The 16,929-nt window shown below is 42.5% G+C and overlaps 1 protein-coding gene across 1 annotated transcript; it reads left to right on the forward strand.

The window, feature by feature from the left end:
- Positions 1 to 355: 355 nt before the first annotated feature.
- On the forward strand, positions 356 to 16,276 carry AMBN (ameloblastin). The gene is made up of 10 exons (XM_066617883.1): positions 356 to 409; positions 2,071 to 2,118; positions 4,191 to 4,238; positions 4,724 to 4,843; positions 7,593 to 7,838; positions 9,903 to 9,938; positions 10,353 to 10,412; positions 13,056 to 13,100; positions 14,160 to 14,204; positions 15,818 to 16,276. Exons 1-10 carry the CDS (start codon positions 356 to 358, stop codon positions 16,274 to 16,276), a joined length of 1,161 nt encoding a protein of 386 aa, XP_066473980.1.
- Positions 16,277 to 16,929: the final 653 nt, after the last annotated feature.

Consider the following 16,929-nt stretch of genomic DNA (forward strand, 5'->3'; position numbering starts at 1 on the left):
GAAGCAATGGAAGTAGAATAAGAAAATGTGATGCATATTGTTTATCTCCATTGTGATTTAAATTATGACATCTCTTGAGTCACTTGGGTGTTATCATAGTGAGATTATGGGATTATCTATTTCACTGGAAGGACACTGAGAAAAAAATTGTCAGCCCTCTCCTTAATGATGCAACATGTTTCTGCAGTGATAGAGCTGTAGGAGAATAGTTGTGAACTCTGGAAAATCACAACATTAGTCAATGGGATATTGATAATATTGTTGTTTCACTGCATACTGTATATTTCATTTCCAGGACCTCATCATTCTCTGAAATTCTTTCTAGGCAATTTGTGCTACAGACAGCATCACAGATATGAAACGATGGATTCTTGTCTCCTGTCTATTAGGAATATGTTCTGCTGTGCCGGTAATCAATAAAGCTTAACTCAAATTGTTAACAACTTACCAAGCTAGAGAAGATCTGATGTTATATGGCCACAACCAGTTCATCCATGAAATAAGCAATGCAGTTCACAGCAAGTAGCAGGTCGTAGGCAGAGGCGAAAAAACTCAAGGTGTCTTTCACCCCAATTCTGCCAACACCTCCCTCCAGCCCACCACAGATGGAACAGCTCCAATCCACTTCCCTATCTACTCATTTTGCTCCTTACTTGCATGGTCCCTTTAAATAAACTGAGAAATGTAGAACATACTGACAGCACTCCTAGCATGTCTCACAGCCCAATCCATGCATGTTTACTCAGAAGTAAGTCCCATTAGTGTCAATGGGGCTTACTCTCAGGAAAGTGTGGACAGGATTGGGCTGTCACACTTCCTGTTTTGTGTGTGGAACCTCCTCCCCCTTCTTGATTACTGTCAGCCTTCCTTCCCTTTCCCCACATTAGCCATTGTTTTCCATTACATGAGCACTGATGAAAATCATAGTTAACATGAACCATGATGTCTTTGTAAACTAGTGATTGAAACTATCGTCTAAAATTCATTGAAGAACTGTGATTTTGAAATAAGTCCAAGTATAGCTAATTATGGTCTTTGACTATAGATTTCAGTATGAATTAGATGAAATTTCAAGGTTTTCACAGACTGTGAAATAACTTGTAATTTCTATTCCTTTATCACATTCCCAATTTTTTTTAAGGATGCAGCAAGAAAGTAGCAATAAGCTAAGGCTGCAATCCTATACACACTTTCCTGGGAGTAAGCACAATTGAACCCAGTGGGATTTATTTCTGAGTAGACATGAATAGACTTGTGTAGTAAGAGAACTATGACTATACTATATGTACTATAGTATACTATACTATAGTATAGAGAACTATAGGTAACATCCACTAAAATTGAGTGTTGGGAGAGTTAGGACAGACAAAAGAAAATATTTCTTTACTCAGCATGTGGTTGGTCTGTGGAACTCCTTGTCCCAGGATGTGGTGATGGCATCTGGTCTAGATGCCTTTCAAAGGGGATTGGACAAATTTCTGGAGGAAAAATCATTTATGGGTTACAAGACATGATGTGTATGTGCAACCTCCTGAATTTAGAAATGGGCTATGTCAGATGAAAGGGAGGGCACCAGGATGCAGCTCTCTTGTTACCTGGTGTGTTCCCTGGGGCACTTGGTGGGCCACTGTGAGATACAGGAAGCTAGACTAGATGGGCCTATGGCCTGATCCAGCAGGGCTGTTCTTATGCTCTTATGAGCATTTAAATGGTTACTTTGAAAGTTATTGTCCCAATCAAGTTCTAATTAGTTGTTTCCCATTCAGACCAATGGCACAAATTGTTCAGTCAATTCCTAACCCATTACTTTAATCAGAGGTTGGTCATAACTAACTTTGGATTGGGATCAACTACGTTTTGACTCAAAATATGGAGTTGCACGGAAGGGTGAATCAATGATCATTATATATATATAAACCTTGATAAAACATTAATTTCATTTGCTAGGATTAGTAATTTGTGGGAAAACTTGCTTTATTACCATCCCAACCCTTTATCAAAAAGAAGCTATTAATGTCTTCCGAATGCTGAAAAAGAAGAAACTCCAATAGATACTTTCTTTGTTCACAGATACCTCAGTTCCCTGGAATTCCTGGAATGGGTAGTTTAAACCTTCAGGTATAGTTTTTACAAGTTTTACAATATCTCTAAAATGTTTAAAGGTGATCATAATGACAAGGAGATGCTGTTTCTTACAGCACAACCTTGTGCATGTTTATTTGGAATTAAGTCCCACTAATTCACTGGGACTTGCTTTCAGGTGAGGAGGCAATGTTAATATCTTACATTAGGTTTTTCATAACTGTGCTTTCTAGTTTTAAAGAATCATTAATGGGCAGCCCAATCCTATCCGGTTCTGGCACAGAGGGTCTGCACAGCCCATGCTGTATCTAGTGCTGGAACTGAGCAGGCTAGAGCTCTCCTTGGGGCAAGGGAACATTTGTTCCCTTACCCCCATGTTGAGCTCCGGTCTGCTACTCCAATCTGCACCAGTGAAATCGCTGGCACAAGTCCAAGAAGCCCCTTGTGGAGCCCTCAGGCCTGGGAAGGGGATTTGGCAGGCGTACTCTGCTGACCCTGACTCCCTCCCAAGCCTGATCCACTCCCATTCCGCCCTGCTCTGCCCTGTTACACCCCCCTCCCCACCTCCATTCCACCTTCCCCCTGCACCGCTTAGCATGGCACCAGCGGCCACAGCTTCAGATTCAGCACCAGTGGGATGCTGCAGGACTTGCACTGCCTTCTCCAGAGGTGTTGCAAATGTGCTTTACGGCACGTTTGCAACAGCTGTTGCTGATTGGTGCCTCTTAAAATTGGTCCAACATTCTCCTACTAAGGACCAATCTTATCTGGACCTTGCACTGCTGGAACAGGAGTCCTGAAACTCCTGTTCCAACAATGCAAGGTCCTTGATGGCTCTCTACAGCAGTGCAAAAGCAGGGCTACTGTCACATGCTTCTGGGTCACTGCCATAAAGAGCGAGAATGAATTGGCAGCAGACTCTATAGAGTACTGACAAAAGAAAGAACTTATTCATCTACTATATAATTAGTGTGTGGAATATGCTGCCATAAGATTTTTTAAAGGGGTTAAGACAAATAAGGCCTTCAGGCACAGAGAGAGTAAGCTACTGACTACGTATTGCCAGGGGAAATCAGCAAGATGTATGTGTGTTATTGCCATCATGTCCTGCTTGATATGTCCTGCTTTGCACTAGATATTTCTGTCTGGCCTCTGTTAGAACAGGATGCTGGACTAGATTTGCCTTTGATTTGACCCAATGAGTTTCTTCTTATGTTCTTGTAGCATAGGCACGCTATCTCTGTTGTTGAATATGTGGGGGCTCGTTCATCTAAGGGAGGGAAGCGTTTAGCACAGGGGCATTGTTACTTGCATTGCAAATAGCTTTAGATTCAGACTAAGACTGTGGAGTTAAGTTCTGTGCCTCTTAAACATAACTAGAAGAGTTTGATTTTGTTGGTAAGTGGTAAAAACCATTTCATATGTAACGTTTCATATGTTTCTTCATAGTACCTTTGCATATTTGGGGCATTAGAAGCCCTTGAACATGAATTTAAATGTGAAATAAGGCGATTTTTATTAAATTCACATTTTGCATTTTACTGCACAATCCGATCCCCTGCTTGAACTGACGCAGCTGTCCCTGCGCTGGCTCGGAATGTCAAAAACATGCCATAAATGGCCTGCGTTGGCCTGCTGGCACTGCATCCAGAAGCTGCACCAGTCAGCACCAGTAAGATGGTGCCAGGCAGCCCAGTGACGGGGGAAGGTGGCAGAGGGGTGGCATTTCTGGGTGGAAGAGGTTGGAACGAGGAGTGGTTCGAGCCCAGGTGGAGGGCAGAATCAGCAGCGGCCTTCACCATATACCAGGCCAGGCAACCCAAACAGGGCTTCCTGGATTTGTACCAGTTAAAGATATCCTCTTACCCTGAGGAGACCTCCAGCACCTCCTAACCTACGTTGTATACAGCACAAGCCATGCAGCCTGGCGGTGCCAGCACAAGTTAGGATTGGGCTGCCCATTCAACACATGCTCAAAATAATAACATCACTTGCAAGCACTCCTATACATAAGAAACAAATCTCAGAGAAATGGAAGGAGGTGAGAATCGTAAAGAAGAAATGGTTGGAATTAACACTGGATTTTGCTTTGCTGTTTTGCTTTTCAGACGATGAGACAACTTAGTGGATCAAATATGCCAAATGTATTATCTCAGGCAATCACGAATTACTCCAGTTACCTAGTTTTTTAAATGAACATAAATCAGAATGTTAAACAGTTGACAGTATTGCATTTTCTTATTCTGCGTAAAAAAATCATTTTTAAATCAAATTTTATTATGTCATAGAAATTAGTAAAAACCAATAATCTTCTAGTATTTATAAGGTAAAATAAAAGATGGAGTCATTTGCAAGCTACCTAGGATTCTTTGTTGACGAAAACTCATAAAAATAATTTTTTTCCTTTCTTCTCTTTTTCTCTCTCTTTCTCTCTGACTAAATTTTGGATGTATCATTAAGCAAAAAAGAAGAATTTATTTAAGCATTACAGAACATATCAGAAAATCTATTTAAAATGCATTAGTTGTGAATTAATATTAGCCACTAATTATCTGAATTTGAATTCTATCTTGAGATTTTGAGACTTTTAAATATGAAGGCCAATGTCATTATGAAGAATCTATTTTTTAACATGTCTTTCTATGCTCAGCCTTACAGTGTGGCTAATCCATTTCATTCAGTGTGGATGCACAATTTCCTCCCACCACAATCATCGTTTTACTGGATGTCACGAAGACCCCGAGAACATGAAACTCAACGGGTAAGCCACTCGGGGCTCAATCCTGACCAATTTTCCAGTGCCAATGCAGCCACAATGCAGCTGAGGTAAGTGAACAAATGTTCCCTTCCCATGAGGATGCCGCTGCAACAGCCCCCACATCACCCCATTTGCACAGGCGCATTGGTGCTGGAAAGCAGATGGGATTAGGTGCTCTTTCTGGTATAGACCAGGATACTGTGCAGAGTAAGAATAAGTTAAGCAAATATCAAGTCTGCTTGGGTAGCATGTAGTCTGGATATTCCCAACAACAGTAGCAATTTTTCAACTGATTTTTGGTTGTCTAAACACACTCACAGAGGGCGCAATCCTAACCCCTTATGTCAGTGCTTTCCAGCACTGGCATAGCGGTGCCAATGGGACATGTGCTGCATCCTGCAGTTGGGTGTCACTCACGGAGGCCTCCTCAAGGTCAGGGAATGTTTGTTCCCTTACCTCGGAGCTGCATTGCCCTTATGTCAGTGCTGGAAAGCACTGACATAAGGGGTTAGGATTGCACCCTAACTCTCACATTATTCACATCAAAATGTAAAATTCAGAGTACGTATAGCCAGTATCTTTGGTTTTATAAAGGCAACTTCCAGAAAATATAAATGGTGGTAACTACAATCTATGTCAGCTGGAAACACCCAAACAAACCCCTACTGAAACACTAAGAAGTCTTCACCAAAGTCATTTGTGTAGCTCCAAAGAGAGGAATATGAACTCAGCCCTACCCCTTCAACCACACATAAAAAAAGAAAATAAGCAAAACATTATTTAACATACAGGAGCCAACATTTCAAAACAGACCATGGAACTGTGGCTCAATTTTTTATGAACAGCTATCTTCAGATCATGATGTGACATCAGAAAGTCATTTAATAATGAATAGAGAATTTTGGGAAATGACAGCTGCTGAGGCAAAAACCAAACATTTTTTAATATTTGTCAAAGTTTCTGTATTTCAAAAACACTCCACAATGCACTAGAAAGTGGTCCACAAACTCGCTAGTGCTGAGTTGCCTGCTTGAACGGGAGCTTACTGTTCTTCTGGGTTGCCACATGTCTGCGACTGAAATTGGAAGACAGGGACACTCTGGGAAGTTGCATCTGTGCAACAGGACATCCAGGCAGACGTGACCGCCCAGAGCATCCCTGTCCCCTGATCTCAGTAGAAGTCATGTGGTGACACGATGGAATGATAAGCACCAGTCACAGGGCGGAAGGGTCACTCCAAATCCCAGATCCAGCCCCTGAGCCAGGGTTTGAAACGTCCTACAATAGAACATTTCTAATCATTCAAATTATTTATTTTTTGCATTCCTAATCAATGACTATCAATGACTATTTCACATATTCCTAGCTCACAGAAATATTTTTGCCAATGAAAAAAAACACAACCAACAACTGGACAGTATCTCAGTAATAAAATACTTGCTTGGTATGCAGAAGTTTCCATGTTTAGTCTTCAGCATTTCCAGATAGGGCAGAGAAGAATCCCTCTCTGAAACCCTGGAGAGCTAATGGTCAACATATGTTGACAATATTGCCTAGTAGACAACTAATGGAGTGTAAGGGGGTGTAAGACAGCTGCATGCGACTTTCCTCCATAGCTAGGCCTGTTTTAGTAAGTGATCTCCTGTGGATTACTTTTGGAGCCATATTCCAGAAAAGTACCTGGGTGACAGCCCAGTCCTATGCATGTCTACTCAGAAGTAAGTCCCATTAGAGTCAATGGGGCTTACTCCCAGGAAAGTGTGGATAGGATTGGGCTGTGAGCCAGCAATCACAAAAAGAGACAAAAAGGCACCTTCTGAAAACATTTAGTCATAGCTGAACGTTAGAAAAGTATCTCAAAGGGTTTTAAAGTTTAGGAACTTAAAGTCTCTTAATTTCAATGGGCCCTAATGAATACTGTACTAATTTTTTCAGGATTGTGCCTTTTCCACAATAAAAGTTATATGGCGCTGTTGAAACTTATCAGTGTATTATGGCAGTGGTTTGCAACCCACCATAGAAAATAAAAACTGGGCCATTCTGTGTTTTCCGGAAGTGAGCTCCAATCACTAAACGGAGCTATTTCTAGGATCGGGGGGCCCGCAGAGGGGGCTGCGGGCCTTCCGGACCATCTCTGAGATCAGTGCAACCCCTCCCAGGTAAGTGGAAAAGCCCCTCGGTTCCTACGGCGCCACAATCGTGGCAGCACTGTTGGGGCCTCCCCTTCCCCACTGTCACCAAGACTTACTGTGGTCTCAACTCCCTTGTTGGAGTTTGGGAACTGCAGTAATATGGCATGCACTATAGGCAAAAACTATGTAGTATGACACATGATTTATTCAATGTAAATACTGTCATTTCACGTAAACCGACTTCATTAAGACATTAATACTGTAATCTTGAGAACCACAGTTAATAACCTTAGGGCCCAATCCTATCCAACTTCCCAGTGCTGGTGCAGCAGCAATGAAGCCCCAAGGTAAGGGAACAAATGTTCCCTTACCTTCCATTACCTAAGGGTTCCTTACCTCCCTTACCAGAAGGCCTCCATGACCACCACTGCAGGACTGGGCTCTTAGAATGCTATTTTGTAGGTTTACTGGCAGAACCAATGAATTTCTTTTGTACTATTAGAACGATTATATTTTTCTAATATGCTTGGTTATAACAGAAGGTGTGCTCCCATCTTGGATGTACCGGATTAATGATGCCTTCATTTCTCCTGTTTGTTTATCCTTCCAATGTTTCACAGTACGAATACACACTGCCAGTGCACCCTCCTCCACTGCCATCTCAGCAACCTCCCTTTATACCTCAACAGCCTGGAATGCAAGACCAAAATCCCTACCAATTCATAAATCTTGTTCCTACAAAGCAAGTCCAACTCCAGCAGCATGATGGCCAACCACCGTTCCAGCAGCCTTTCCCGTTTCCGCTACCAGAAGGCAATCAACCAACTATTCAACAACAGCCACTGTCAGACAAGCAAAAACAACAGGTCAGTTTTGTATACAGTTGATGAATAAACCCAAAATTCACTTATTATTTGGAGCTCTCGGAGATTCTGGTACTCAGCTGAGAAACAGGGCCTTCTTCATTCACAGAAAGGAATAGAAGTGTGCAACATTGGTTCTAGAGATTGGCAGCCTGTATGAAGCTTCTGGACTGGCCATGCTGAATGCACATAATAAGAATCTGGCCTCTTGGATCAGTGAACCAAAAAAACCTATGGTCAGTTTAAAACAGTGGTTCCCAAACTTTTTAGCACTGGGACCCTCTTTTTAAAATGACACTATGTCAGGACCCTGAGGGTATATCCCCTGAGGGCTGGGGATAAGAATAGGCCCTCAGTCGTAAGAGGCGACTGAACAGCCACCGGGTAGATGGGACTCGTCAGCCTGGGAAGGCAGCTCATCTGAGAGAAGGAAAACTCTGATCCCAAACCTCCACTGCCTTGTGGCTACATCCAGTTATGGAAGAGGCTTCAGGAGTCAACCTCGAGGCAAAATCCGGAGCCGGAGTCCCTGAGGCAGTTCATGGCTGAACACAGTCACATTCTGGCAACTCCTGTGACGTCACTGGAACCAACCGTATTGGCTTCTGCCTTTCCATTGGACCATTTCAGCGACGTGGAGAGGGGGGATTTGCTGCATGGGTAACAGCCTATCCTCCATACCTACTTTATCCAGGCTTTGCGCACTGGAGAGGACACTGTTCCAGAACACTATTCAGAGCGCAATACTATAGTCTTCCGAGACTGAAGGATGCCAACAAGAAATATCAGGACCCACCAAGCTTCAAAGCACTAAAAAAGAAAACAACAAGTTTTACTTTACCAGCTGCTCAAACCTCTTTATCCTTTTTACTATGGTGGGGACCACCTTCTGGAGCATTTGTTGAGCTCCACGTTCATCAGATCAGGACCATTCCTGTTACTTGGCATTCCCCTTTACCTGGCCTTTGATAGGAGCCAAGGCACATTTGCCTACTTGTGAGTAAACATGCATGTGTGGCTCAGTTTCACTTTCCATAGGGTTCAATATATTTTCCTTCTCAGCTGGAGGGGGAGGGACTTCCTTATGGAGTGTTTTCAGGGGCCGATGTTCATTGGCTCAGGACCATTCTGGTGGAATTGCATTTCCTTTTGCCTGGTCTTTGATAAGAGCCAAGGCATAGTCATTTGCTCATGAATTAATGCACATGTGTGGCTCAGTTTCACTTTCCATAGGGTTCAATACATTTCCTTGTCAGCTATCAGCTGGTTAGTTTCATGACCCACCAACAGTCAGGTTGCAACCCACTGATGGGTCCCAACGCACAGTCTAAACTGTTTTTCTCTCTGATTGTTCAGATGTTAGAAGGCTCATGTTAGAAAAGACTGTCTATTGCAAGTGGAAAGGGTGCCAGGATTTAGTTCCTGCTCCCAACGGTCAGCACCAAGACAGTCTATGCACAAATATGCTTGAAAGTTCACAGGGTGAAATACCACCATACAGATTCCACTGAAGTCTACCCCAGCTCTATGTACATCATTCTTTTGCATATACAAGAACTGGTTCAGGGAGGTGATTCAAGGATGGATGATGATACATGCTTCAGGGCCCAATCCTATCCAACTTTGCAGCACCGATGCAGCCCCGAAGTAAGGGAACAAATGTTTCCACACCTTGAGGAGGCTTCTGTGACTACTTCCCCAAGAGAGGAAGCAGTGCATACTCCATTGGCACAGCAGCACTGGCACTAGAAAATTGGATAGGATTGGGCCTTCAGTAAAGGGAGCAATTGGGCAGCAATTTATTTTCATAGACTAAGGAATGTAGTACAAAATAAACTCCGATTGAAACATTAATCACCCAGGTAAGTTAATGGATTTCCTACTCAACTTATTGAGTTTTGTAAGATACAGGGAAATCTTTCTTTTTTAGAATTAAAAACCTGGACAACTAAACACTGTTTTAAAGGATCCAGCCTTAAATGTATGTTAGGATTAGAGCATAGCTCTCTCTAGTTACTCTTTGTGTCCTAATTTTATGCCTTTAATTTTTTTCATCTTATTATACAGTTAGGTGCACAAGAAAACACAGGAACATTAGGTAAAGTAAGTATGCATTTTTATTTCCTCAGGTAAATAAAATTCGAATCTTATGCACAAACTACTTTACAGGGTTTCGTTTCATAAATGCAGATAAAAATAAGTAATGGTGCATTTGTGTTTAAACTATGAGCCGGGAAGACCTAGTTCAAATCTCACCTCAACCATGAATCAAATGGTTATAGACAAGCCACTTGCTCAGTCATCCTTCACCTGCGATATGGAGATTATAAAACACGCTCACTGTACAGGGTTGTTTTTAAAGATTACTGAGATCATGTATGCGAAGTGATTTGAACACTCAGAAAACACTATTTTGATATGAAAAATCAGTTGATATTTTTCTTTTGTGTTCAGATTGTAGTACTTGTATGTAGAGGCATTTCACTTAATGTCATTCTGTTTTTTCTCTTTGCAAAGATCTTCCCAGGTTTACAAGGAACCCAACAAGACCCGGTGCAACAACCACAGCAGCGATCTGTAAGTTTACTCTCAAAACAGGCTCATCTTGCCCACACACTGACTCCCATAACTGATCTCTCTTAATATGTGCAGCTTCACTAGTCGGAGAAGCTAAACATTTGTCCAAGAAGGCTTTGCTTGTCAACATTTCAACTGACCCTGCTCCTGGGCATTTAATATTCGCCTGACACATCCTAATCTAACAAGAAGAGTTCTTCATAGAGCTTATCACCACACCAGGAAAACAGGTTTCATCTGTTTGACTGAGAGCTAAACAATTGGCCCGCAAGTGTAGAAAATGTGTTCTGTCTCCCAACTTTCTTTGTTCCTCAAAAGCAGAGCCAGAGTCTGTGACTTGGATCAAAAGACCAACAAAATATGGCTGCGTAACTTTTTCCCTTCTTGCCATTTTTCCATTCAGAATTGTTCTCTAAGATGATTTACTACCTCTGGGGTGGGGAAAGGGTATGCAGGTGTCATATCTATGTTGCAACAGGAGAAAAACAGCTTGGAGCTACTTCAAGCAAGGTTACAGAGTTGAGAGAGTTAATTTGGACAGACATGAAATCAGAGTTGATTTGGACAGACTGCATGAGGGGAAAATGTTGACCAGCACCTCCTTCCACCTTTCCTGTGCACAGATTAGAAGCTACCCACCACCACTTTTCAGCTTTAAAAGATTACAACAGGAGGCTGTTCAGACATCTTGCATATCATGCCCAGCTTGACCTGAGATTTCTGTGTTCTGCAAGCTGTTAATCTTAACTAGGAGTCAAGGAGTGAGACCAATAAAAAAAAAAGTTGACAACTCAATCCCATGTAGCCTATTTCCTCTGTCTCCCTTGGGGTCAAAAGTATGAGGAACAGATTACTGGAAGATTCATTGTCCTTTACACCAAGGCCTGCCAATGCCGAGACTCAACTGCTTGGGAGTGGGTAATTTCAAGGGTCGTTGTATCCACAGATCCACCAAAAACCTATATTCATCCTGGCAATAGATAAATATCTACCAGAATAGCTAGATTGCTATAATAACAACAACAACAACAACAACAACAGGTATTTATATACCGCCTTTCTTGGTCTTTATTTAAGACTTTATTCAAGGCGGTTTACATAGGCAGGCTTTTATTTAAATCCCTTATTAAATAGGGATTTTTACAATTTGAAAGAAGGTTCTTTCTTTCAAGAACCACTACATTCAAGGTGTTTCATTCCGATCTGGCTTCACATTCTGCCCTCCATCCTCCCACGCTCAGAGCAGATGGAATTGCTCGGCTTCAGCTTGTAAGCTGCTTCAAGGTTGCACGGTGCCGGTGGCCTCGAACTGGCGACCTTGTGGATCTTATCTTCAGGCAGATGGAGGCTCTACCCTCTAGACCAGACCTCCTGCCCAGGTCTAGGAACTATAATGGAAAAATGTAACCAGAGATGGTCAGGGCAAGCATCTTCCAAGAACCATAAATTTTGTTATACTGATAAAAGGTCACAATCAGTTACATGGACATAGCACAATCCCATGCATGTCTATTCAGTAGTCAGCCTCACTGGAGTCAATGAAACATACTCCCAGGTCAGTGTGGATAGGATTTCAGCCTTTGGCTGCAGAACTAAATATACCAGTGGTTCTCAAACTTTGAGGGAACTTTACTCCCTCAGTAAGTTCTTGCAAGTGGGGGCTAGGGCAGCAATGCTATCCCCAGGATCGCATCACTAAGGGGGTCGGCAAGGTGGGTGCTTGTGACTTTCTTTATGAAAGCAGGGCTGCAGGAGGTGCGGAGAGCCCTGCACAGCCCTCCGCAGCTCTCCCCGAGTCTTGGGAACGTTTGGAGAAAGCGGGCGCAAAGCACTTCCATTTTGCAGGAGGTGCTTTGCACCTGCTATTACAGAACATTCCAAGCCTTGGGGAATGCTGCAGAGGGCTGCACAGGGCTCCCCACACCTCCTGCAGCCTGCTGTAACCCTGTCTTCATAAAATATGACTCATACAGGTGTGATCCTGGGGATCACTTCCCTGCCTCTCCCCTTCCCCCACCCCTTAAAGGGACGGGGGAACCTTTACACGAACAGGTGGGTAGCGACCCACCAGTTTGAAAACCACTGAAATATACTATCTTGTGAGTAACCCTCTTTGAACACAGTGGGAGAAAATATGCATAGAATTATATGTTGAGAGCATATTTACATTGCCATATAAATAACCTTAACTGTCATGGTTTTCTTTGAAGAATCATGATCTGGTGCTCAGAATTTCTTGTTAAAATATGGCCGTTTTTATCTTTCCTAGCATAGCTACAATCCTCAAGCTTCCCAGAAGCAGGAATTTATCATAGTGTACTGTAGATGACATTTAGAACATCTTGACATAACTGCTGTTGCTGATGACAGGATGCTAACCAATAGCAAAGCTTTCCTCTTGACACCAGGAATGACAGCGAGTTGCAGGGAAAGCTTGCACGGTGTGTTGAGGCGCCCTGCAAAACTTAGTGCTTTGCCCCCCTACTAGCTATGCTACTGATGCTAACCCAAGTGTGCTTTTGGCCTGGTCTAAACAGGCTGCTGCTTTTCCATTCTAAATGCTTTCATTTATTGGTGATTTCTATTAAAACAGTTATTGTTGCTTAATTAAAAAAAATATTGTTGATTCTTTCTTTTGTTTAGATTTACCCCAATTTGTATTTTATGCCTTATATGGCAAACCAAGGAGTACCGGTAAGTATCTTACATTTATTCACATCTCATTGTTATGATGATGGGTGAAAAAGCCCTTTCATTTCAGTGATCCCTGGGATGTTCCACATACAAAATTACAGGGGATTGTACTTCACCCACTCCATGGAAGATGGGTTACCTCGCCCAGGACAAAGGAACACATTTTTCCACTACTACTATCATACAAAGATTTGTGAATTCATGTACAGTACTTTGTATTCAGAAATCAGTATATTTGTATAAATATTTGTACAACTACAACAAATATGCAGTTTGTATACTTCTCCCCATAGGAATGAATGGCAAAGGAGAAAGTCAGAGAGTATACTCAGAGTTGCCTTTCTAGTGAAGACAACACCACCCTTGCAGGTCTCTCTCCCTACTACCTGCTCATTCCCATCCACCATGTTTTCCAAATTACAACTTATTTACTTTTTATTATTACTAAAATCTCAACAAGCACCGCTACAAACTAACTCAACCCCTGCCTAAATATCTGCTCCCATTCATCTGCATGGTCCCAAGTATTGTCAGTCACACTAAGATGTGACAAAGAGACAGAACTCAGGAAGTGACATTTCTCTATATGGTTTCTACATAAACAAATAAAAGGAAATAAATGCAGAAATAGATTACTATTCTATCTATCTTGATCTATTAATAGATCAGGTATAAACCTGTTCAGTACAGGAAAGTGGAACACATTTTCCAAGGAATGTAACTTAGGCCAAAATCCTAGCCCACTTTCCAGCATGGCATAGCCGTGCCAGTGGGGCGTGTGCTGCATCTTGCATTTGTGGGGCACTCACGGAGGCCTCCTCAAAGTAAGGGAATGTTTGTTTACTTACCTAGGAACTGCATTGCCCTTATGTCTGTGTGGAAAGTGCACACTTAGTAGCATGGACTTTTTCATGATATAATTGAAATATTTTACAGTATGCAATGCAACTTGTGGTGGAGGAAACTATAAAGTGATGGGTTTTTTCACCACTATAAATGAATTGGTCTAGAATGATTCACTGCTGATATGTGGTTTGCTTACATGTTCCTTAGGGTGCTCCTGGCAGATTAGGAATAGTAAGCTCCGAAGAAATGCAGGTGGGTTGTAACTTGCAATATGCACTAACCCTATGAAGGATTAAACAATTTCTCTATGTGCTATGAACATAAACCAGCTGACATCATTGCAGCTAGACATGGAACCCAAGGGCTTGTAGTTCAGGAAATCTTATGTTAAGAAAGTCTAGGAGAGATTTTTCAGCAAGCTCAGAAATCTACAGCATTCAATTTTTTGCAGGGGTATAGTACACATGGCATCTTACACTATACATTGACACAAACTACTATAATACTGGTTATGAGGAGAGTTGTCGGCACCGACTGAAGCTATTCTGGGAGATACTTTCTTCCAATGCAACAGGACAACTACTTCATAACAATTTCTTTTTGTTGAAAAGCAGCATATAAATATTACTTTGATGCCAATCTGGAAACTCCAGGTCAATCCTGAATGTTTGGCAACCAAAGTTATAAGACTGGAATGTAAACGTATATCCAAAATTCACCTACTCACTGAAATTATCTCAACGCAGATTTACCAATACAAAATGACTAAAAACAACTTACTACTCATATAGAAAGAAATATTTTGCAAAAATAAAGACACAGGATCTTCCAGATTTTCTCCTTTTACACAATAACAAAGAGAGTTTTTTTATTTGGGGCTTGACTAGATGACCTTGTAGGTTTGCAGCAGTTTGCAGTTAATCTAGCCCTTTTCAAAGCAAATCCTCTGAACCCAGTATAAAGTAGTGTGCATCACTGGGTAGATGCTTTTCAACCCTAACAACACAGTCCTATGCATAGAGACTACAGTAAGACCAAAATTATATTCAAATAAATGAGGGTGAAGTTGTGGAGCAATTCTGTACTGTTACTGTTTTAATTACTTTTAAGCACCACTGTTAAAGATTTTGAATCTAACTGTCTTCGGGCCCAATCCTATGGTCTGCACTGCGCCTCCGCGGCACGAACCACAGTCGCAAAAGTTCCGTAAGGCACGTTTGTGGGGCTTACCGCCAGGCTCCTGCTGGAAGTGGCTCAGCTCCAGCCGGCGTTGAGCCACCGCCTGGCGGGCACCCTTGTTCCGCAGCTCGGCGGTGCCTGCGACTGCCAGGCTGCGGAACGGCAAACGGGGCAGGGACAGGGGCATTCCAGGGAGGGGGGAGGCCAGCTTGCTGTGGGAAGGGGGTGGGGAGGCTGGCATGACGCCGCCGCGGTGGCACAGAAGATGGCACAGAGGAGCCTGGCACAGAAAATGGCAGCCATGTGTTAATTCTCCAGCTTATTTTCCATATTATCTAGAAAAAAATATGTACATGCCCTTATGTACATGTGTTTTATGCATAATGTGGCAGTGGTACAGAAATACCCATTGTGACATAGGTATGTTGCCTAAAAACTACAGAGAAGGTTGGGAACTGAACATGCTGTTGTCATTTCAGTTACATTGACTGTTACACATCACAGTCAACATGTAATGCCATCTTTGGAGACCAGCTGCCCTGCCAACATTGCTGTGCTGCAAACAGAGTCACCAGTGCAGTTGTTTCAGTAGGGATTCCAACTGTGATAAAATACCTACTTTGCCTGGCAGCATAAAACCTAGCAGCACAAAACCTAACTAACTAACGTGCCATCATGTTTTTCAGGGTGGTGGACTTGGGGCATCCCCCTATCAAGCAATGGGCCCCAATCTCTTTCCCATGGGCTCTGGATTTGGAAACATGCCACCGAAGACCTTAGGCCAGCCAGGTGATTTCACGGTTGAAGATGATCAACTTGGAATAACTGAACAGCCAGAAGTTCAAGGCGGAGCCAACCCAGGCACTGGGAACAATGTAGTCCCCCTAGATGGCACCCTGGGCGGTGCCTTCCCAAATGCCAACAGCCATCTGCAAAATCCTGCTTCCCAGAGTAAAGGACTCTCAGGTGTACCCCAAGGAACAGTGACTCCACTGGCAACTCAAGGCTTCCCTGACAGCTTCCCCTATGGAGCTGATGCGCCCATGCCTTTGGATCCCACCATGTTCCCATACTCAACCAATGTAGGCAATGGGGGTGGTCAGCCCCAAGTAGTTCCAGATGGGTGGCATTTCCAAGAGCCCTGAGTGTCCTTAAGGAACATGCCACTTTTATACCCTTCAGGTATTTCCTCTGCTTGATGTATCAGCTTAGGAGGACTATTAATCTTATATACAATGAGCCCTCGAGCATTAAATGTGCTAATCAATGTCTGTAGCTTGTGGCAGTGATGGTTCGACCTTTCCTTTCATGTTTTACATTTCACGTCTGAAAAAGTATTGGCGGTGCCAGGTGATTAATGGCGAAAGATGAAATGTGGTTCTAATACCAATGGCTGAAGTTCTGTTCCGATGTTTTGCCATTTTAGCTTTCATATGCTTTTGTCCCTCGCCTGACTTTTTATTTTAAATAATGGTTATAATTTATGAAAAATTTGCCTTAGAAACCAGAAATGCCCGCAAGATTTATTAACAGCTTCACTAAACTAGAGTTTATGGTTGGGGTATGTCTCCGGTTTGGTTTAGACCGCTCAGTGTATTGCATTGATTTATTTAGGCAGTGTGTAATAAACTTTTATTTAACCAACGTGTTAATTTGTCTTGTAGCTTTTTTTGTTTTAACCTTGACTAAAGCAGAGAGTGTTGTGCAGAGTGTTTTCAAATGCAAGCAGCTTTTAATATAGAGCTCCCGTGATTACCATTATGCATACTTTGCCATCATTTGCCTCCTGCAGCACTTT

This window comes from Tiliqua scincoides, chromosome 2 (genome assembly GCF_035046505.1).
Source record: "Tiliqua scincoides isolate rTilSci1 chromosome 2, rTilSci1.hap2, whole genome shotgun sequence".
Lineage (NCBI taxonomy): Eukaryota > Metazoa > Chordata > Lepidosauria > Squamata > Scincidae > Tiliqua > Tiliqua scincoides.